Below are 24,754 nucleotides of genomic sequence, written 5' to 3' on the forward strand. Positions count from 1 at the left end.
CAAAGCAGAAATGTGATATTAAATAACAAGACTTTCCTATAGGATGTGTCAGGGATGCCAGCTCTCTGCAGAAAAGTGGAGGAGGGAGGACTTGGTTTTGATTACCGACTGGCAATGGCTGTCCCTGACAAGTGGATTCAGGTAAGGTGATTTTAAATTGATTTAATGTATTTTTATTTATATAGCACCAAATTACAACAACAGTTACCTTGGGGTGGTTTAAAGTGTAAGGAAGGACCCTACAATAGAGAAAAGTCCTGACAATCAGATGACCCCCTAAGAGCAAGCACATGTGGTTCCTTTAAATCTATCTTTTTGTGTCCCCTTTCTGTATATTTCCTCCCCGGCCACTTTAACAGGCAACAGGCTGATATAAAGTTAGAAAACCTACAAATCATAGTCAGAAGACAAAGCTGGACCTATTGGGAAACCTTTGTGCCTTTAAGAAACAGTTGATTTGGTGCCGGTTTAGCTCAGTTGATGAGCAGGCGACTACATGCCGTATGGCCGGAGAGCAGTTGGCCCTTTGCTGCTTTTTTAAAAAACCTTCTACTGTGTATTCATTTTAAATTTAATAGCAGAAATAGCTGTATAATTCAGAAAGTTGCCTGTAAGACTGTAAAGGTTGTGTGCTCAAAAGTACACACATACATATACACACCTGTTGGAGCTTCTCACGACTAATTAGGTTAATTAGGAACAGGTCATTAACATGATTGGGTGTAAGAAGAACATCCCCCAGAGCCAGGGTTTCTCAGTTTAAAAAAAAAAAAAATCATGAAGAAGGGTTTACTATTCAGTGAAAAACTGTGTAGGCAAAACAGTTTAATTTAAGAACAAAAAAGAAAGAATTTCTGGATTTCGTCATTTATGGTACACAATATCATTAAAAGATTAAGAGAGTAAACATGAATCTCTGTACTCGAGGGATAAGGCTGACAACCAATAATGGAATGACTGTGATCTTCAAGGCCTCAGGCAGCACTGCATTAAAACATGATCCTGTTGTGGAAATTACTGCGTGGGCTTAAGAACACTTCTGAAAACAGTTGTCAGCAAACACAGTTTGTCCCTGCATCCACGTATATAATGATTAAAATTATACCAAAAGAAAAAAAACCACATAAACAAGACTCACAAAGAATGCCTTCTCTGGTTACAATCCTAATGTATGATTGACTGAGACACAGTGGAACGCTACACTAGCTCTGATGACTTAAAATTTTAAATTATTTTTGGATATCATGGACACCAGAGCCTCAGGGGAAGGGGAAAGAAAAGGACCATGGCTTGTTGAGAGCAGATAGTTGCAAAACAAGCATTGGTGATGGCATAGCAATTAAGTGAACAAGGCACGGTTACTTTGCACATCTCTCATAAGGCACCATCAGTGTTGACCGATATACAGTCGAACCTCGCCTACTCGCAGTCAAGTATTTTGCGGATTTTTTTTTTCGATTTTTCTTTCACACAGCATATCTGAAATATTCCCTAATTATTTTCATTAGTATGATAGTTTAAAATATATATTTAGTGTTTGAACTATTAAAATAGGTAGTTTTTTGTGCTCTTTTTAAGGAAAAAAGCCTTATTTATTTCAAAGTATTACAACAGAATGACTCTGCAGATGTAGAATGTGGGTTCTAAACTAGGTTTAGGTTTGAAAATGTAAACAAAAGGAGCTTGATACAGTTGAATTTGGATATCAAGCAAGAATTGAAAAGCACTTCACTTTTTTAAGACTGCAGCAATTGGTGCTCTGAGTTCCAAAGAGTTGTGATGCGGCACAGTTGGAAACATGGCCCTGTCCAAGTTCTGGTTCAAAATGATAAAATACTTTTGAAATTATATTATATAAAAAATGTATATGTTGTCTTTTTTTCGCTTCCCATTAAATACTATTTTAAATGGTTTGCATATAATTTCCTTATAGCTTATTTACATTTTACATAGCATCCTAACTTTTCTGGAGAAATGATTGTAGTAGCTGATTTCTAAAATATAAGAACCACTGTAACTAGCTAAATCCGTTCTGTGTTTACAATAAAGCCTAAAGCCTGTGCATTATAAATACCTTCATGATAAAGGTGGCTTTGATGTTCATAAGGGTTTGTTTTGGTAACTCTTTCTCAAGATGGGCAACAGTCACTAAATAAACCCAGGACTGTAAGGCCTAAGGAGGATTAACTTGAGAATGAAATGTATGTTTTCATATTTCTGGTATTCTTTTTGTTATATAAAAAAAACCAGATAACATTGAACCTAATTCTGAAATCTTTTTTTATACATAGGTTTTAAGGGTATTCAAACTGAAAAAAGTTTTTTTTGTTGCTTTTTCTAAAGCAGTGCAACCCTTTTTATATTTTCCCCTTCTTAATCCTACCCACTGTGCAAGTGGGAAGGTCAGTATTTATCCATCCAAACACTGAGCTATGAATAAATGATGGAAGCGACACAATTGTTATTGAAAAAGAAAAGCTTTTGACTTATTCATTCATAATGACCTTTTTCTTAGATCAGTAATTTTTTAAGAGTCCTTTGCATGGATGTGTGGATTTTTTTTTTTTTCCGTGAATGGGAAGAAAAATGAGATTTAATAATGTGAAGGTCATCTAGTCACTGATCTTGGCGGAAATTTCTTCTGTGATGTTTTTTTTTTTTCTTAAGTGAAGCTTTAAATAGGCTGGCAGTCACCTTTACATTTCACATTATTCATTATTCACTCTGAATGTCTGTCCTTGACGTAGCTTATGATATCAAAGCAAGGGTTATTTTTCTGTCTGTATTCAGTGCTGTTTTGATTTTTCCCAAACGGTTATACAAGCTTAATAGTTAAAGAGCGCCACAAAAAAGGGTTCAGCTAGAAGGTTTATCACCCATCGCTGACTGTCAGGGTAGGTAGGTAGGCTGAATAAGAGGACGCTTATTGTCATCTATAACTAAAGACAGCATTTTTAATTCCAACAGTGACATTCACATGACACTATGTAGGAAGTGATTGTTTGTAGTGTCTAAATCTGGACATTTATATTTTCCTCAGATGGATCTCTGCCATTCAGGTTTCAATTGATTTTTATATTTTGCAGTGTAATTTAAGAAGATCTATTTATTATTAAAGAAATTAAAAATAAAATGGGTCTTACAGGAATCTTTCTTTTCATAGTATATTTTCTTTAGTTATATATAACAGCGGTCCCCAACCCCCGGACCACGTGGTTTTCAGGGTTTTTATCTGTTTTTAGTGTTATTTTTTTTTTAATCATTTTTTATCATTAACTCGGTTTCCCTGGGTCTTTTCCTATGTGTTATGAATAAATCTTCTATTTTTTTGGTACCGGTACTGGTTTTATTTTTGTTTATTTTGTTAACCGCAACACCTTAGAGGCCGGTCCGTGAAAATATTGTACATAAACTGGTCCGTGGTGCAAAAAAGGTTGGGGACGGCTGATATATCGTATATATCTTTAGCTATATACTCAGAGAGTATATAAAATATATTGGTCTACCATGAAAGCTCTGTGTGTAAAGATAAAATGTGAAATGGATGAGTTGGAGGTCAAACTGAGAAGCAATTATTTTTTTCTTGATTATTAATTGCTTTGTTGTCGTGTCTTTTATTTCAGTGCAATCCCACCACTAGAATAGAATTCATCAAAGATGTTAATTTCTGTTTACATTTTTATTTATCCATGTTTTCTTTTCTTTTTTTGTCATTATGACAAATATTGCACCAGATGATCATTGTTAGAGTTTGGTATCTCTGCTACACTTATCTTCACTTACCACATATATGATACACACACAAAATTGAGAAGAACATGCAGGTGGATGCTGGGGTGATGGCAGGGTTGGATCAGCAGGAAGTGATACAGGGCTGCAGCATCATTGAGATGTCAGAGGGAGAGAGAAGGAATTTGCAGCATAGGCAACCAAATTGGGTAAGTTTGTTGGTATATGACATGAGCAAAATCAGGCATGTTATATGTGTATGACACAGCAGAGCTTGAGCTGTCTGGGAGAACTAGCTTGCAGGCTTTGCTCTATTTTTGTTTATGCTGCATTGAGAAAAGCCTTGTATGGACTCGTGAAGTCCTATACCCTTTACCTTTTTTTTCCTTTTTTTTGTAAAACAGTCTTCATGTTGACTGAAGAGGTTTTACTTTTTCTTTTTTGGTGAAGCTTGCCATCAGTTATCCAATACAGCATGACGCACAGCTCTTTGCTCAGGGAAGGAGGCTCAAACAAAAAGCATGCAGAGAAAAACCTGCTGGAGGAAAGGCATTCATTAGCTTCCTGTCTGCCAGATGACGCTACAAAAGGAGCTGTGTTGTACTGTATGTCTATAGGTATTGGTCAACAGGACTTATGTACTGTATATATTTAGTATGCTAATACTCCTGATGAGTACACAACCAGTAACTCGATTTTTTTTACTTAACGAAAGCAGCTTCATGGGTGCTTCCAATAACTCTTCATTATGGGCAAAACTGATAACAGTATCACAGTGTTGGGTGTTAACGACGTGTTATCATACAACACTGCTTCAGACTGGATGGAAAATTCTGGGCACCAAATATTCTCATTTCTTCCACAACAACTGCTGAAGCACCCTTTAGTTTGGCACTCCAGCCCAAACTGCCACTGTGAAAGTGCTTGATGGCCCACACTGGAAAAACATTGTTTATATCTGTTCAACCATCAGGTATGGAAGTCCATAACTATATAATATTGAAGCCAAGTAGCAGAAAGCACATACCCGCCCCACCATCCACCCAGAGACAAAATAAGGTTATTATGGATTTTATTAAATAATTTTCTTTTTTTAGTTTTTAAGCTGCAGTTGGTGACAGCACCAGCATCCCAATGAACATGGACAGGTTCAAGCAGCTATTTCTGCTTTGGAGCTGTGTGTTTGTGTGTGTGTCATCTGGAGGACTTGGACAACTTTACAGTACTTGGGACCAGCACGCAACTTCTAATTTACTTTCCTGACCCCATTTGTGCTTGATGACAGAATGTGTTTTGATGAAATCAGCAATTATTACTTTAGAAAGTACAGTTGCAGTGAGTTTTCTCTGGGGATGTGTCTGTCTGTCGGGTTCAGCCAGTAGATGAACGTAGACTGTTTTTTAAAAGTAATGTTTTATTTTTTTACGGGTGCACTTGAGCATTTTCAGAGAAAGTAGAGGCTTTTTTTCCGTTTGAGGAAAATGTCTGTATGCAGAATGCCTAAAGAGGTCGTCTGATTTAAAATTCATGTAAAACTGTGCCTTTTTAAATGCATCCGCTAGCCCACACTAGAAGTTTTATTTACTCATATTTTGGTGAAAAAGCAAAATATAAAGAGTCTGACCTCGGCACCGCATGCATCCTTTGGCTCTATGGTTTTTTGTGTTTCTCAGTGGGGGAAGTCAACGCATCGTTAATCAAGTCTGTCTCTCACAGCAGTGGGTTTTACTCAGTAGTAGGGATGTGGAGGTAGAGGAGAGGGGAAGAGGGAGAGAGAGAGAGATCGTCCCAGACTTGACCTTCCTCTGTGATACTTGCAATAGGCGTGCAGCAGGCAGTGCTGTACCACCGAGGTTTCACAGGATTATCCTCAGGATGCCTCTGGAGAGGTTCTTGCTGCTTTTACTTTCCAAACAATATTGCTGGCAATGCAATATTTGTTTAGATTCTTCTCCTGGTTGCAATTTTCAATTAAATTTGTTCCCTCCCTCAGGAGACTTGAAGCTGGAGGAGAGCAAGTGAGCAACGAATTTTTTTATTTTTTTTTTTGTATTTCTGTGCAGGGAAGCATTCATATGAACATGCCTTGGTATAGTCAGTGGAGTGCACTCAGGGCTAGCCTTGCCTCTTCTCACAGAGTGTCAATTAGGGAGGGATTTGAATGGACTGAAGTGGAGCCTCCAGTGAGGTGTGTGTTGCAGAGAAGGAAGACGTGAAGCGCGGAGGGCAGGCATTCAGACAGACGGAGAGAGACAGACAGGCAGGAAGAAAGAGAGGGAAAGGGAGACAAAGACGCAGAGCAACAGAACCGTGAGCTTATTTATAGATTCACTTGTGTGCACGGATGAATTTCTCTCAGTTCCTTGGCTGGGACCTCACGCTGTGTTTCGTCCTCAGCATGACTGATTGATATGACTCATTTACTGGCTGCACAAGGCTGTTAGGACCAACAGACTGTGAAAAATTAAGATATCCTAATGAGAGGACCAGATAAGGCGCGCAGCACAAGTTTGGATGATTCGATCTGATTATCACCATAAAATGCTGTCACTACTAATGGATAATGTTACAAAAGCCCTTTAATTTAACAAGCACCCTTCCCTCCAGCTACAGTGGATTGAGATGTAATTGAAACAATTAGAGGCGACAGAGGTAGAGGGCTCCATGGTTGCAGCTCGGATAAAAGAAGGTGACACGGAGAATTCTCCAGCAGCCCTCTGCTTCTCTCAGCTGTTCAACTCGAATGACCTCTGAGTCAATTGTTCCAATTCTTGTTTCTGTTCCTCCATTTATTTTAATTGAATGAAAATATCAGTCCGCACACCTCTGTCCTTATTAGTTTCAGGGGGAAAATCTATTTCTAGTCCACATACTTTGCTCTGCCCATCATAGCAGAAACACTTTCAATTACAATGACTTAATAAAATTCAGGCTGCCAGAAAGCAAAGATGTTCCTCAGCCTGTTTATGTAAACATGTCAGCGATTTCTTTGCCAGCCTTAAAAGGGCGCCCACTCTGTCTGACCCCCTCTGCCAGTGTCACACTCTGCTTGCCTGCTTTAATGACAGCAGCATTTCAGGTTCGTCCTGCTTTATTTTATTAGCTAATTGCACTCTGAGGCCACCCTTGTGTGGTGTTAACTGGCGGTGCAGGATTTCTTTAGCGAGGGCTTTTGCAGGAAAACTGTGAGGTGAGCTAACAAGTGTTTTTCAGCTGAGCGAAGCCTGCCGATGAGACATTTCTGTGGGCAGAAAAGTTCATTAATTTTCAAAACAGTGAACATATGAAGATGGGATGAAATTAGCTTGATCCACTGGATTGAGAACTGCACACCTTTGTTCCCTTTTCACCTCTGGGGGCGGCACTGTATGTGCACAGAGAGGATGTGCCCATAGCAACGCAAACTCAAACACACTTTCAGCAAATGTGATTGCAGAGGCAGGATGCTCAGGCCAGCCACAAAATGTAAAACAAGAGCTTTAGACTCACATTCCCCACCAAGTCCTTGCCAGCTCTATGTGATGGTGGAAGAGAGCCTCTTGAATCAGTCACACTCACTGTGACAGTGAGATGACCTCATCCTGCGCTGCAAGATTTTTTTTTTATTTTTTTATTTTTGGCTCTGCCTAATTAATCTGGGCACTCTGGTTGGCTCCTGACAGCAGGCTTGTAAAGTAAGATTTGTGCACTGCTCATTATCATTGATGAAGTGGAGTGTCAGTGGTGCCAGGAAGCTCGGCTGGTCGGGGCTGATGTGGGTGAGCTGGTGGTAGAGAAGTCGTCAACCCATTCACTTCTGTCTCTGCCCCGACAGTCCCACTCCCAGATTAATTGCTCCCAGACCACTTTTGTGGTTGAATTGAATTGTAATGATTCATAAGGAAGTGTAAAATGTCTGATTGTACGTGGATGTGGAGGCAACTAGGATGATCTCTGGGGCATATCCTGTAGATTCGGTTCTCTAGCTGTGATACTCGAGCTGGAGGTGAACAAAAAGATGCCAATCTTTTAGAAGATTTTAATTTAGCTGATATTTAATGTGTAATTTATAGTATAATTTATCTGCATGTTGTGTAATTAGACCAAGCCGTCCTCCCTAGCAAGACACTTTGAATTAAATTAACGGTTTGTATTTAATAATTTTTTTTTATACTCACCTCAACATGTGATATGTTTTTCCTAGCTTGTCTTCCACTTGTCGCTGAAATGACTGTTTGCCTTACAATTATTATTACCATTATGTTTTCCATTATAAAGCCATTTATTTTGTGACATTCTTTTACAAATAGAACTGGGATTAAAAAACAAGAAAAACTTAATTACTTTGATTCTAAATGTTACCTTTTAAATATTATGACGGAAGTTGTTCTCTTTTCTGCCTAAATGTTCAAGACCAAAGAGTACCGTATTTTTCGGACTATAAGGCGCATTAAGTGAAACATTACAGTCAGATAAGTCGAACTTTATTCAACTCATTCACAACAACTCTCAACATTGTTGTAACACATAAAATACAGAACATTACACTCACTTTTTCAGTTCATTCCTCTTCCACAAATCCATCAAATTCTTCATCTTCAGTGTCTGAGTTTAACAGTTGGGCTATTTTGGCATCACGCATGCCCGGATCCCACTCGTCATTATCCGAGTAAGTCTCGTTGCTGTTACGTAGCTGTTCAACGATGATTCCGGCCTTCGTAAAAGCTCGGACGACACTTGAGACTGATACCTTAGCCCAGGCATCCACGATCCATTGGCAGATAGTGGCTTAACTTGCCCGCTTCGTAAGCATGTCTCTTAACAGGTGCCATTTTGGGGTCCTTTTACACACACCATAATATTATGTTGAAGCACAGTATGTATTACTCCGCGAGGCTCCTGACTAAGGTAGCCATAATGCTCCGACGATCCATGAAGCGGTGCAGGGTCATAGCTTACCAAAGTCGTGCTAAAACATTTTTAATACATAAGGCGCACCGGATTATAAGGTCCACTGTCGATTTTTGAGAAAATTAAAGGATTTTAAGTGCGCCTTATAGTCCGAAAAACACGGTAGTTTAAGAGCCAAAAGTACTAAACAGAAACTCTAAATAAACTACTAATAACTAATTTGTTTTGTCATCTTTAATATACATTGATCGGTGGGAAACTTAGGTGGTAAAAACATTAGAAATTGTTTGTAACTGTAAGTGATTTTTAGATATGCTATTTGCTCAGTTTTGCAGCTGACCTCAATCCAGAGAGTAGTGGACAAGGCTTAGCTCGAGGATCAAGGCAAGCCACGAGCAGTTAAAACATCTGAGAATTTGTAGTACATGTAGATAATAAGCACCTTACTGAGGTTTTCTGGTAGCATTGGCAATGACTAATATGGCCACACAAGGCTAAGGTGAGGAGAAGTGAATGTGAACAGATGGTGATATATAGAGCGGGATAGCCTCTATTTAGGTGGACCAGCCAGTTCATCTCAGACATATTGATCGGCACAATTTACTCTCTTTACTCAGAGGATTATGGCTCTGTAGAGTAATATAAAGGTTTCCTGACATGTCAATCAGCTGTCACTGCCAATTCCACAGAGCAGACCTCAGCCTGTCACTGAAATGGGTTTTCCAACTCCCCACCAGTCAGACAGGCTGTATGTCTATTGCCAAGGGTTCTTGGAGGGCACTTTTAGAAATGATAATGTTACTGTAGCTTTCTAGCATTTCTTATTTATTAAACCCACTCTCTGCCAACTGCAGTACATATAATTATTTCTGCTCTACTATTATTTGTTAATGGAATGGCAATTACGGCCAGTTAGTGCAACTGTATAGCAACATTCTGTGGGAGGATAGGCTTTGGGTGCATGTTTTGGTGACCCCCATGTTTGCTTCTGACCTCTGTAAATGACTCCTTTGGCAGAAAGTGTGCATGTAGGCAGGCCAGCAGAGGGGCATTGATTCCATGTTTGGATTTATTGTTGAATCCCTCCGTTTGGATGAGAGGCTCTGACCTTGCCCATCTCAGGTGGAGAGAGCTGATGCCTTACTACCCATGGGCTGTAGTGAAGTTATTAAAAACTCCATTACCACCATTCAAAGATAGACATAACTCACAGTGCGGATATAGAGATGTCAAAACAGAGATTGATCTGAGAGAGAAGTGTAACCCAGAGAAAACTCAGGAAAGGAAGAAAGACTGCCAGAACTGAAACACTGAGCTTTAGGCATCAGTCAGGGCCAGAACAGCTCTCTCAGCTACACATCTATCACACCCTTTTTCAATAACCCCTCTCTGTCACTGTTTAGATCCTGAAGGAGTTAAAGGATGAGGACTGGAACATGGGCAATATCGTCCACACACTGACCAACAGGCGATACGGAGAGAAGTGCATAGCTTATGCCGAAAGTCACGATCAGGTAAACTTTTCTACAACGTCTTGTGTTGTGCCAGTGGAGTCTGCATTAGTTCAGTGTGAACGTGTGAATAATGAAACACGGACTGCCTTTGCAGGCTCTGGTTGGCGATAAGAGCCTGGCCTTCTGGCTGATGGACAAGGAGATGTACACCAACATGAGCTCCATGATCCCCATGACAGCCATCATAGACCGTGGCATGCAGCTGCATAAGATGATCCGCCTCATCACTCATGGTCTGGGTGGAGAAGGCTACCTCAACTTCATGGGTGAGTCACCATGCTAATCCATAAAATCTAACATTACATGGAGTTTATTATATGCCAGATTTATATTTTAAGCAGGCTTTAAGGAAAATTGCATTGAACTTGTTATCTTTAACAAGATTCTTTTTCGGTTCATGTAGTATAGTCCTGTTATTTTTATTGTACTTTTTTATAACAATCATAATTATTACTGACTCTAGCAAATTCAAACCTTTAAAATCTTCAAATATTCCTTGTCGTTTATTCAAACATGACAGCTTAAAGATTTCTAATATGCTTTGCAGGTAATATGAGAGTGAGTTTGCATAACTAAATACAATATGTATGTCATATAAATTCTCATTTTTACATAAGATAAAATAAAACAGACTACATGACATCTTGCTATTTGATTAGGCAATATTGTTACATAATCATACCACATAACAACATGGTTCAGCTAACACTGAAATGCTGAACAGTCAAGAGGTGATGAAGGTCATGATTGTGAGGCAGCACCCCTCTGTTTGGCTCATTTTTTATTAAAACGGCGAGGAGAATCATTTCAGATCCCCCTCATGCACCGCATTCTTCCTGAATTTGAACTTCTTCCCTCAGGCAGACACAACAATCCCTTAGTGTTCACCGAACAGATATAAATACGCATTTATTCTCCTGTCCATCCAAGTGTTACGCAGGCAACAAGCAGTAAGAGGCTTTAGGATAAATATTTAATTGATAAGGCTATCCCTACCTAGTGCTGTTATTACTCTAGCTACAGTTATTTTCTGTACACCCTTGTAGCATACTGTGCTTTTTTTTGTTTGAGCGTAAAATAGAAAATAAATAAATGAATAAATTCTTTTTACCATTTCAATAATGAAAATGCAAATTCATCAAGGCTAAAAATAACTCAATGAATTTTTCATTCGGGGAAAGTGCTCATTTATATGGTTTGTTGTATTTCTTTCATGGAGCTGAAGTAGCTTGCTGCCAAGAAGTCAAGGCCGATGATAAGCATCAAAGGGCCATTTTGAAGTGGGGCTGACATCGCTTTGCTGACTTGATCATAAAATACAGGGCAAAAGCCGTCAAACAGGTCCCCTCCCCTTTGCTCAAATGGAGTCAGTTCTCAGTCATTGTTGAAATGCTCTTCATTTTCGACTCATCGTCTGAGCCAGGGGCATGACTTTGTCAAGGCCTGCTGGTAAAGATAATAAAGTGATAATTAATGATGATGGAAGTTGACCTTGGTTCAAAGGAAAGGATTTCCTTGAACGTGCCACTCACTAGCTTAATGTAAATACTGCTTATACTTGTCATCCAAAGCATTTTAGCTCCACCTGGTGACCAGGTGCTCAGGTCAAATAATAAAATAATTCCTGTGCTGACCATTTGAATTTGTTATCAATCCCTGTTCACCAAAATGTCCAATTTTTACCTCGGGAAAAGACTGTTGACTTCTGATAAGTGGATTGATGTGCTTGTTGAAAAGAAGCACAGTCAAAACAGCTGTTCTCAATGGACAATCATAACAGGGCAGTCAATAATGATTAGGATGTCAGAAAAGACAACTGAAGGACAGTTGATAGTAATTATATCTGATTCTCTGGCTAAAGTATAGCTCAGAGGCACTCGTTGCTGCACTCTTGGCGCTTGTCTTGCATGGATTTTGCTGCCACATTTACTTTCAGCCACTCTGGCAGCTTCAGAATCACGGTGAGTTGATGAGACAAAACAATACTTGAAAAGTCGATTTGACAGTGATTTCATTAACTCAATCACTCTTTTGTGGTAAATACTACAAAATTTGCTCACTTGCCATCCCGGCCTAAACCCACCCACGGAGCAATTTTCCATTGATTAGAGGTCGGAACGGTGCATCGATGTGTGGGCTTAAAGTGGGTTAAATTTTAGTTCAAAAGGGAGAGTTTAGCAGACATCTAAATCACACCCAGCTGTTGTGTGAACACAATTTCAGCAGCTTTACATTGAAACACTGTTGCCTTCACAGCAAGAAGGTTGTGGGTTGAAATTAGATAAATAGTAAGAGATATAGATATATAGAGAGAGATGGATATAAAAAAATCAAATTAACCCTTTCATGCATGAATTATGACAACATCAATCACGAATTGCGATTTTTATTCATCTGTAGGCATGAAAAAAAGATTTTTGAACTTCATTTTTTAAAAAATGTAATTTTCAAAGAGTTCTTTACAATGTCCACTTAGGTGGACAACATCACCTTAGGAGTGGATGGTGGGGTATGGAGTGGCACATGAGTGTCCAATGTAGTGGTTTATGTGCAAGTATACCATCAACACTGACACAAATACAAGAAAACAACCTTTGAATAGCTGTCCACTGTAGTGACCACTATGCGTGAAAGGGTTACTGTTATTTATTGTTTTTTAACTCCTGAACAGTTGGCGTGGAGCACCCATTATTTTGTTGTACATGTACAATAACAATAAATTATTCAAAGAATAATTTTCAAGAATATTCAAAGAATAATTTATATTCAAAGAATTTTACAACAGTTTAGGAGTTAGAGCTGTTTTTTATACATAGACCTCTGTTTTCAGAGACTCAAAAGTAATTCAACAAACTTATAGTGTTTTAAGTATAGTGACTGGATTTAATACTTGAATGAAAGTCTGCCCTAAGTCTAGAACCCATGGACGTCAACAAATGCTGTGTTTTCTCCTTTGAGATCCTCTAATAAGCCTTAACTGCAGCCACCTTCAGTTCCTGCTCTTTTGTTTGTGCTTGCTGCATATTTGGCTGAGATCAGGTGACTGACTTGGTTATTGAAAAATATCCCATTTCTCCTTGAGAAACTCAAGGCAAAGAAATACTGTGGGCCATTGTCCATTTGTACTAAGAAGCACCATACAGTCAGTTTTGTTGCATTTGGCTGAATCTGAGCCATGACTACAGCGGTCAAGAAATTGACTCTCAGATACAAATCATTACTAAAAATTGCTATCGGATTAGATGGACTCATTTGCAACAGTATCGATTTGACCAGCGCAGTCTTCGCCTCCTCCAGCTGATACACAGCTTCACACAGCACCTGCATTCAGGCAGGTACGTGGCTCTTCCACTCAGTAGCAGCAGAAGTAGGTTACATTCACTGACACTTAACAATGCTTTAGAAGGAATTTTGAGAAGTCAGTGAAGCTCCCAGTTCATTGTGGTACTAAACAGCTTTCATATATTTGCACTACATCAGTTAACTTAAAAATAGTGTCGTCATTTAAGTTATTGTTTGTATTGTTCTAATAAAAATAAAATGAATAATGCCTCTTAATTTTTGGTATGTATGGTATAGAGTATTTTCCTGGGTATCAGTATTGCACTTGTACTGATGAATGTAAGATTTCTGCTACTTCAGCAGTCCCATCATCAATAAGCAATAGTGACCCAGTTCTGCTGGCAGCCATACAGCCCATGCCGGCACACTGCTTCCTCCATGTTTGACAGATGATCCAGTATGAGTCAAATCATGACTTTTTCCTTTCCTTCTCCATACTTTTCTCTTCCCATCATTCTAGTACAAGTTAATCTGGGTTTCATCTTTACAAGGCATTTTTTTCAGAACTGTGCAGGCTCTTTTAGAGATTTTTTGGGGGAACTTTAAATTGGACTTCTTAATCTTGAGTGTAACCAGTGGGTTTGCACCTTGTTGTAAACCCACTGTATTTTCATTCATGAAAACATCTCTTGTTTTCAAAGATAGACCTACCACCTGAGAGTGTTCTTGAGTTGGCTAGATGTTGTGAAGGGTGATTTCTCAACCATTGAAATAAATCTATCACCATGCACTTTAGTTGTTTTCATTGGTCTTTCTGGCCTTTTTGTGTTGCATATTATTATTATTATTAATAATAATGTACCTTATTACATCAAAATTAGTTTTTAGCTCATATTGAAAGTTCCAGTGAAAAGCTACCAGATACAAGTTTAACACCTTGAATCGACTTAAGGTCTTTGAGATGACATGCCAATATTAAGGGAACTGGAATTTCATTTGTGTTAAAAGTGGCACGCCAGAAAATCATAATCTCAAGCAAATAATTTCATATTACAGGCATAGATATTCGTTGTGTTGCACACAATTAAATTAATCACTGTTGATAGTTAATTTGACAAACTTCATTTTCCAAATTGTTATAATTGTTGCTATAAAACAGAGCCTTCCACGGTGCAACTTTGATTCCATTTGTCATGCTAATGTGTCAGCCACAGAGGTTGTAGCATCACTGCTTTGAAAGTGACCAAGCACAATAGAGGATGTTTTTTGGGGGAGGTTTTTTGTTTTATTTTATTTTGTTTTATTTTTTTAACCAACCACCCCTTCCAAACTATCAAATGTCAGATTGATCTGAGCAAGTGGAATTCCTCTTGAAGGGTTGAGCTGTATGCGGCAGTGTTAATCTGCTGTAGCACTTGCCAACCAGACAATCTGGCCTGTGTGATTGCTTCTTTGTGAGCTTGGCTGCTGAGTTCCACGCATGCGTATTGTTAAATCTACCTGGAATTTAATTGTACATGTTCCAAAGAACACTCTCACCTGTGAAAGGAAACTATTTGCTTGTGACTATGTTTTCTTTTGACACAAATGTCAGTCCATAGAACAGATCTCACCTGGCCATAAAACTGCTTTCAAACCCACCTGACGAAATAGTGTTCATTATCTGAAAATGGGGAACTGTAATTCCTAATTATTTCCACAATTCTTTAGTTGAACCCCTTTATTTGAACCTGGAAGTCTACACTTCAGTCACACATTATTCATTTTTTTTTAATAAATAATGTATGGTAAGTAATTGTTTACATAGGCAAAATTACAAAAACCTATTAACCTAACTGTATATGTCCATAACAGAATTACTTTCACCAGCACTGGCTCACACTAGTTGGATGGTCTATTGGTCCAATTAACCCCACACAGGGAGTCAATTTGGTTGTCACATAATTGCATTACAATTGCTCAAAAGGTAACGGCACCATAGACAGAATCCAGAAATCCTTTTGACAGGAATTTTCAGAAATGATGGAAAACACAAAGCTAGCTGGCTATATCTGTTTTGACTGTGTCCCAGAAGCCACACCCATAACATTGAGCCTTAATAAATTTTATATGGGTGATTAAAAACAAGAAAATGTGCTTATACAATGAGGAAATGGCTGTAGACATCAAAACAGTCACCAGACAGTAAACGATTTTTATTTATTTACCTTTTGTTTTTGCTCTGTGGCATTTTAACATAGATATTGGCATTTGAAGCTCTGTATAAATCCGTGAGCCACATCTTTCACTGAAAACAATCGGGCTGAATTAATGATGCACAAGTGATTATTTTGTTGTCCTCTATATTGATTACATTATGCAAACATTTACAGTGTATGTTGGAATAAAATTACTCTAGCCCTAGACTAAAAATGACAATCTTAATAATTGAAGTCACACGTTAGCAAACCTGGAGTTCAGTCAGTAAATCAACATTGAAGGTGAAGGTTAGAATTGGATATAAATATAGCTAAACCAGTCTTCTGTTCATAAGAGGCGGATGTGACTGTGGACTGAAAAAGAAAATCGTCTTAGGAGACTTATTACCGAGATCTGACGGTTTTCATAAAAGGCAGGAGGTTCAAGAGTATTTTCAAAGAAGGTTGAAAGTCATCCACATTTAAATGACCTGTATATAAGTGGAGCTGATACCATGTACAATAGTATTTTGAGTATTCTCAACCCGGCAAAAGGCTTCAGAAGAGTCATTTGCATATATGCACATGCTTAAAGATAAAAATGAAATCTCCCTATTGAAAATTGTTAGTTATTTGATTTTCTAAATTTAGAGTTTGCAGAATTAGACAAGTGAGACAAACCCAGAATTCAAACTTAAATGTAAACCATTCTGTCAAATCGAGACAATCCAGTCAAGTAAAGCTCAGTGGTTTGAAGAGCAGATATATGAAAGAAGGCCAGTATAAAGGAAGCAGAGAAAGGAATATTGTTCTCTTTTGAAAACTGCTGTCAGGCTGACTAAAATAATTCTGCTATCATATTATGATAAGTAATAGTGGGTGAAAGTGTTTTCAAAAGAACATAAAATGAGGGAGCTGATGAAACATTTTTTCAAGTCTACAAAAACATAAGACGCTGAAGTTGATTATTACGAACTTTTCCAAGTTCAGACCAGTAGACGAGTGGTAGAAAATGCTCGGGACAAAAAATATCAAGTAAATCTGAGATGACACACCGTGTCAATGGATCAATGATGGCAGAGTCATTTAGCCAGTGCTGAGCAAGAGCAAATTGTTTGAGCAAGCAAATCAATTTGAAGTGCCTAGACTAGAAAAACCCATTTATTTACTCATGACCAAAAGCAAACACTACACAGCAAGAGGACAAAGGGAGCATCCACATTTGAGGGGCTCAGAGACGGATACTGTAAAGGATGTTGGAGCGTGAGTGACATTAAAGCACCAAGTGGCGTGGCAGTAATGAAACGCTTGAGTGGTTTTATCATTACATCAGCAGGGACAAAATGGAAGTGCTCTAACTTCCTGACTTTCAGTGCTCACAGAGACTTAAGATAACCTTGCAGATTTACAGTCTAAATTATTGAGCTAAAACTTCTCCGAGCACTTTGCATTCATAGAGAGCTACAATGCAACAGGCAACTATTATACTGCAGCCTTGGACAATGAATTGAAAACCAGCTCTTTCTCCTCATACATTTCAAATACATAATCCCACTGAGAGCTAAATGTGCTTTGAGGCCTGTGGTTCGGGATGAATGTGCCAGTCCCATCCCTGCTGTTGGACCAGTAAAGCTTCTTTAATGTGCAAACTTGGAGCGGGAGTGCATATTAACACAGTAACAAGAAATCAATCTAGCAGGTGCAAATAATCATTGCATCATGTCTAACTTTGTTTTATTTATTTATTTTATTGTATTGCATCTAAAACCTTCTGTGACTCGCCTTCTGATCTCTTCTGATTCACTCATTGATCTTACTTTGCCAGAATCCCTCCAATGGAAAACAGATTGATCCTTGGCTGCTTCTTGGGCTGCTAATTACTGAGGGGACTGTGTCACTGTCAAGCCCTTATCTGATGCAGAGCTGTGTAGAGGAGTAATGGAACGTGCCACCTGAAAAGCTGCCTGACATAACCTTGTGTAAACATAGTTGCCCTCAATTAATCATATCATTGTTAGGGCCTCCATGAGCTTTCTGACACTGTTCCAGCATTAAGTATGTGTATAAAGTCTTGCCTTAGTACAACTGCTTACATATACTTTTTCTTAAAACATTTAAAGGTTATAATATAAAAATATTTAAGTATTAGATATTTATAAATTTCTATCCACCCACTTATCCCATTCAGGGTTGCATGAGACTGAAGCTTATCCCAGCTGCATCTATTAAAGTCTATCTATTGGCATTAGCATTTATAATATCTAATAAATGAAAAATGTAATGGTCAAGAAAAAACAGGAGAAACACCCTTCAACCGTGCAAGTGTTGTAACAGAAAAATACATATATATATGACACTGGGGAAGACAGGAACAGAGCAGTTATGTGCTTGTTACCAGTGTTGGTCAAGTTACTTGAAAAAAGTAATTAGTAACAAATTACTTATTACTTCTTCAAAAGGTAATCCCACTACTTTACTGATAACTAAGTAACTACTTATTTTCAAAAGTAAGTAGTTACTTAGTTACTTTTAAAAACATGATACACAACCTGAATAGGTAATAAAGCAACAGACCTTTCAGACCAATTCTACTTTCTCTGCATAATCCATCATATAAATTGTAATCAAATGAAAAAGTCTCTTTTTAAAACTTGTTTTATTAGTTTTAATCTTTTAACTTTATGGACATTGCATCAAGCAAAAATGTAATTATATGCAACAGACTTTGACTTGAAGAAATTTGTTTAACATTTAAACCTATTTTCTGCATATTCCAGCATATAAAATAACATTTTTTGTTTTTACACTCACTCTTTCAAATAGATGTAAGTAAAACACAGCAGAAAATAAATAAAATCAAAGACTCTGCGGCACTAAGTCCTGTCGCTCTTAAATGTATTTTTCTATTACTTTTTCTAATCTATTACTTTTTTTGCAATAGTTATCCCTTACTTTACTCGTTACTTGAAAAAAGTAATCAGATTACAGTAACCCATTACTTGTAAGGCATTACTCCCTATCTCTACTCATTACCTTATGGTGAGTTGCATCAGATGGCGGGGGAGGATGCCAGGCAATGATGGCACACCCAAACAGTTATGGGCGTAAGATGATTGGCACCTGACGTAGTGGCAACTGAGCCAGAGCCAGGTGGAAACCAGAGGTAAAGGGAGCCAGCAGGCTGAAGGAGGAGTCCTGTGAAGCTTGGATGGCTTGTGGTTCTGGAGTTGGGTGTGGGAATTCAGTTAGGCCATGGAACAAGACTTTCAGTTGGTCTTGAGGCAGTTCTGGCAAACCATGAAGAAAGCGGATGAGATGGTGTTGCTGACTTCAACTGAGGGTGTAGTGGGGTGGTGGAAAGACTACTTCTGTGCTGTGCCGTCTTCAGGTCAAGCGTAGTCTGGGGACAAAAGGGATTACTTGGCAACTACTCAAACCTCTGGGTGTTATAGGGCTGTCTTGTTTGACATGCCTCTGTGACATTGCATGGAAGTTAGGATTAGTATCTCTGGATTGGCGGACTGGGGTGGCGATTTTCCTTTTCAAGAAAGAGGGCTGGATGGTATGTTCCAAATTCAGTTGTATCCCACTCTTCAGCCTCCCTGGGATGGTCTATGGCAGGGTACCGGAAAGTAGAGTCTATCCATTAGTTGAACCTTGCATACAGCAGGACCAATACAGTTATCGTCCCAGTTGTGGAACACTGAACCAGCTTTCTATCTTTTTAAGAGTATTAAAGGGTATTGGGAAGTTTACCCAACAAATCTAGATTTGCTTTGTGGTATTATCCTTGTAAGTAATCCATCTGTATAATACTAAAACACGTCTCCATATTTTATATGAGACAGCCTGCCTTTCATACGTTATTAGGATTTTATTTATCTGTGTATTATGGTGAGAATCCATCATATTTCATCCTTGAACAGAATGTGCTATCTGGTTTATTTCAGCTGTGAGGAGGTAGAGGAAGGTGATTATCATGGTGATTAATGCGGGCATATGGGAGGAACTTTGCCGTGTTATCGGAGAGGAGAGGAAAATGATTACCTAATGGAGGTGTGTCTAATGTGTTTCTTTAAAGCTGAAATCAAAGAAGAGTCAAAAGCTTCCACAGGTTACTGAATCAATTTCTCCAGGAAACCAATCATCTCCACTAGACTTTATAAAATAATAACACTGGAAAACTGAAAGTAAATAGGCAAAAGAGGCATGTGCACTTATCCCGTTAATGAATGTAGCTCTTTCAAGAGCTTTTATCAAAGCACCAGCCAGTATCCCGGCTTTTGCTGTCTAGGACAGAGCTTAGCAGGCAGATCACGTTTTTTTTTTTTTTTTTCTTTCTCTAACCCTGGTGTTTTGTGCATGCAGGTGTTTGAACGTGCCCTCGCTGCTTCCATATGGCACCCACGCTGCCAGAGAAAAAAAGTATGACAAAGAAAAGCTTAATGCTGCTGGCTTATAAATAAAAAGCAATTCATACTGAAACATTTTCTCAAAGTTAGTAAAATATTATGCATTTCTGGGAAGATTTTTGTTGCATGTTGTTTTATTTGTGCAGTTTGTGGTCACATGATGCTGAAATACTGCAAGTGCAGCCTGGTGTAAGCGCTTCTTTAAATTATTTTTTTTCCACTTGTGCTTTCACTAATGCTTTCTCATCCCAGCATGTAATATAATGCCATCTTGCCAGATGCCTCCTGCGTCTCCCCATTACGCGCAAGGTGTCTTTTGGCGTTGGTGCCTTGATGCATCAGCAGTATTGGCTGCTGAGCGATAACGGTGCCATTTAAGATACCTAAGTTAGAAGGGTGGAAAAGTGGTGTCAGTGGTGTAAGTTGCAGTTGACTGTGGTCCCCTTCCTATCAGGACCTTTGTGTTTTGGGCTTTATATGCTTTATTTTTACTTGCTCTTTACTTTCACATTGACTCGCTTATCAGGTTTAGGCATTAGACAGCTACCTTATAAGGGTATAGAGATTAAGACACCTTGAGTCCTGGGAGCTATGGTTAAGTTCTTTCTGTCTGAAACAGAAATTTAATCCATTGTTTCCTTTGGGTTCTATTCCATTTAGAGTTCACTGTTATTTTTTTATAAGCAGACCAAGAGCTGTACACACAAAGTTATCATTCATTTCGCAGTTTTGGTGATCTGTTGTGCATCATGTACTGTATGGTACATCTTTGCTGATAATGCGAAAATCAAATATATATTTTTTGCATTAACTTCAACATCATATTTACTGACTCACATTGTTTGTGAGTCTGTAAACATCGAAAAACTATTGGAAAACCGTCAGTTATGTGCAACATTTCAGACTGAAATTGGGGAAAATATTCACTTTTCAGTTTGATTGAGTTGGCATTTCCCTAAACAGCGAATAGTACAACAGTAAAATTGTTTCATTTATGCATTTTGGCCTGTGCATACAGTATATCGTCTATGATGACATTAGCTGTTCTATTTACATGTGCATAGCCATCTGAAAAAAAGGTTTCTGTATATCTATGGCACACTGCATTCTTTGATGTCTCCTTTAAGAGACGTGGATATCTTGAGTTTACAGATATTCCGTCATGAGCTAGTGTTTTTTGTTGTTGTTTTTAATTATAATGGTGTTACCAGAAAAATCAGTATTTGTTACTTTCATCCTGCGTGAAACCTACATTGGTGCTATATTCATAATAAATTTAATAGCCACTGAGGTTTCTTTACAATACAAAAATGACAGTAGAGTTCATGCTTTAGAGGCCATTAATGCCTTTAGAATCCTTCTTAGTCATTTTAATAAAATATTGCAAAAGTGTCAATATTTTTTTTTTTTTTATGGTTTATTGTCTTGACACGAAGCTAAAAATGTCACATTTAGAAATAGTCTGTAAAGGTGCAGTAGAGCTACCAGTGTCTCTGCCTTGGCCTGCAGGGCCCTAATGTTTTATGGAGGACCCTCAATAATGCATGGTCTTTGATAATAATTTCGCAACCGTGAGTACACTACATACTCAAAACTGGCTTTGAACTGTGACTGTGATACACATTGCCCATGGTGGAATACCTGTGTAAAGCATTTGTAGCTTGTATCTTTGTGGATGTGTTCTCAGTGGTATATGAATTACAACAGGTTCTTTGGCTTTTTGCAGTCTGAACTGTGCATTGCATGCCACTGCATTGATCCATTCCTCTCCCTTTCTACACCAGAAAAATGTACAATGATTCTTTTGGTGCTTTCACTCCCAACACCTACCCATACTGTATGCAACATACTGCAACACAGAGAGCCATTTCCCTTGGGCGTGTTGAAAATCATTGTGGGACATGTAGGAACTCAAAAGTGCTGTAGATGTTGACAAGCCAGGCTGAGGGTGGATACAGCAAAACAGTACATTATGCATCAGACATAAAATATTGAGGTTTGACAGTGAAATAACATCTAAATTTAGATTTTTTTTCTTTCTTTCTGACGAAGGAGTTCCTTGAGGGGTTTAAAACATTTGAGAGTATTGCTTTGTGCCTTTTTACATGTATTGGCCCAGAGATTACTATATGCTTACTGTGATGACATTTGTACAATAAAATATGTATCTTTTCATGAGGGAATGATATATTTCATTCCGCACAGTCTTCTCTTCCATAGTTTACATTTTAACTGAGCTGACAATGTATTTTTTTATGTTATTCCAGTTCTCTGTATTCAAGTCATACATTCTGTACACTAAAAATGCATTAATATGCTTATTTAAAACGACTCCACTTACAAAGCATGGGGATAGCACCATGTCTTCATGTGTATTGTAATCTTTCAATTACTCAAATAGTGCAAATACAACATACTAAATGCCACAAATGGGAAAAGAATAACATCTCTCTGCGTAAAACTGCAAATATGTTGGGATGTCTTATGATCAGTAGTACATAATATCATCAAAAGAGTAAGAAAAAGGGACAAGGGAAGAACTCAATAGTAAATGACCGTGCTCTTCGAGCCTTCTAGCAGCACAGCAATAATCCTGTAGTGGAAATTACTGCGTGGGAGCACTTCCAAAAAGCATTATATCATTTTGCATCACTTAGTCCGAGCCTTTCAGTTAAATGCTCGTTAGTGTCTTTGGTTTGTTTTTGTTTGTCTTTGAAACGTACAGCGTGCAACTATTGAGCAAAGAAAAAGGATTGTGTTGATGCATTAAGAATGGTCTTAAAACTGTCAGTTTCTTCCCTAAGGCTCATAAGACACCTGATCACTGGGGAGATTGACATTTTAGGTAGCCTCCCTAGTGGAGGAAGAACACTCAGAAGAACTTGTCCTTTTGCTTAGGGGCAGTTCATGCCAACTGACATATCCATTGCCACCTGTGGCCAGGGCCAAGACATAGCCTACAGCAGCTGTAACATCAGTGGAGGAATTGCCCAGCTGTCTTGATAAAACAGACAGGAGGAAAAAAAAAACAAAGATGATGTCCAGAGGAGAGCCTTTACTTCCTGTATTAGTGCCTTCACACAGTCCTAGATTTCTTTAGCTCACAGGCTGATGAAAACTGGCTTCAGGTGTGTTATAAAATAAACTCAAGGAGGTGACAAGGATAAATTTTGCTGTTTATTCTCTTAAAGTTCAGAGCACTCTGGAACTTTTCTCATCCCACATACCAAATTCCCAGTGATGTAAGGACAAGACTGGAACAAGACTGACATTATCAATATCAGCAATGAAAATGAGTAAACAAAATCAGATGAAATCAACATCATGGCCTTCTAGAAGGGTTTTATAGGCTATAGCTCACTCAGTGTAGGTAAATTTCAGTTTGTGAAAACAGGGGTGGCATTTCAAACAGTGGAGAAACTTGTCTCAGTAGATCTACAATGCAGGATCTGTTCATTAATCAGTAAACAGAATCAAGATCATCACCAAAAGAAACTAAGCCATCACCTGTATACGATCTCTGCACACCTAATGAGGTACAGAATAGATCCTCACAAAGCTGCTCATTAACACAGATATCTACTGTAATCAACCAGTCACATGGTAGAAACTCAATGCATTTAGGGGTGTGAGCATTACAATGACCTTGTGAAGTTCAAACCAAGCATCACAATTTGAAAGAAAATGTGGCTGGTATTAAATGAGGTGATCTGATTATTTCAGAAATGACTGCTCTCTTGGGATTTTCACACACAACTATCTCTAGTGTTTGCAGAGAGTGGTCCAAAAAAGAGAAAATATCCAGTGAGTTTCAGTTCTCTGGGCCATACAATCAAGCTATCTCTGAATGCACAACATGTGAAGTCTGAGCTGATGGGCTACAACAGCAGAAGACCACAGCGGGTGTCATTCTTGTGAGCTAAGAACATGGAACTTAGGCTACAACTCACACTGGCTGAGCAAAAATTGGACAACAAAAGACTGAAACAATGTTTCCTGGTCTGATGAGTCAGTTTCTGCTGTAACATTTGGATAGCAGGGTCAGAGTTTGGTGTCCAAAAAGAGTTTAAGCTGCTTGTGGTGGATATTTTCTTTTTTTTCCTTTGGGTCCCTTAGTACCAACTGAACATTATTTAAACAGCACAGCCTCTACTCAAATGGCCTCCACAGTTATCAGAACTAAATCCAATAGAGGATCTTTGTAGAATTGGAAATTTGCATCATCAAGAATGTACAAATATTAATTAATATTAATCTGCAATGACTTTGAGAATATCATCATGTCAATATGGACCAAAATCTCTGAAGAAGTTTACAGGACCTTGGTGTCCAAGGTGACAAAGTAGCCAATGAGTGTATAGCACACTATACTTGTTTGCCACAAAATTAACTAGCACTTCTTCTCCCTTATAGTGTTATATGTTCCACCTACTTACTATTGTAATTTGTGACTCAGCTGGTGTAAAATTAAAAGTTTTGATACACACCCTGAATACACACCCTGTACAATAATACTGAGGAAAAATAAATGAATTAAAACAATTAGCAGTAACTAAATCTCATTGAATACTAAAACTGTAGTCACCATTGTCATTGCAGTATTCAGCATTAACATGTGGGAAATAAAAGGTTTCAACTTTGATTTGTGCACAATAAACATTTAGTCAAATCCATGCAGTGCGCAATGTTTGACTTTCCCACTAATCTCCAACTAAATGAAGTATAGGTTCTGTGCTTTTAATATATGAAA

General features: G+C 38.3%; 1 protein-coding gene across 2 annotated transcripts in view; it reads left to right on the forward strand.

The window, feature by feature from the left end:
• The window catches only part of gbe1b (glucan (1,4-alpha-), branching enzyme 1b), a 91,722-nt gene that overhangs the window by 38,243 nt on the left and 28,725 nt on the right, over positions 1-24,754 (forward strand). For both annotated transcript variants that reach the window (XM_063493672.1, XM_063493673.1), the window contains 3 exons: positions 43-141; positions 10,023-10,133; positions 10,228-10,399. In XM_063493672.1, coding sequence (XP_063349742.1) covers positions 43-141; positions 10,023-10,133; positions 10,228-10,399 — 382 coding nt within the window. The remainder of the gene's footprint in view (positions 1-42; positions 142-10,022; positions 10,134-10,227; positions 10,400-24,754) is intronic.

Source organism: Pelmatolapia mariae, linkage group LG14, assembly GCF_036321145.2.
Source record: "Pelmatolapia mariae isolate MD_Pm_ZW linkage group LG14, Pm_UMD_F_2, whole genome shotgun sequence".
In the NCBI taxonomy this organism is placed as follows: Eukaryota; Metazoa; Chordata; class Actinopteri; order Cichliformes; family Cichlidae; genus Pelmatolapia; species Pelmatolapia mariae.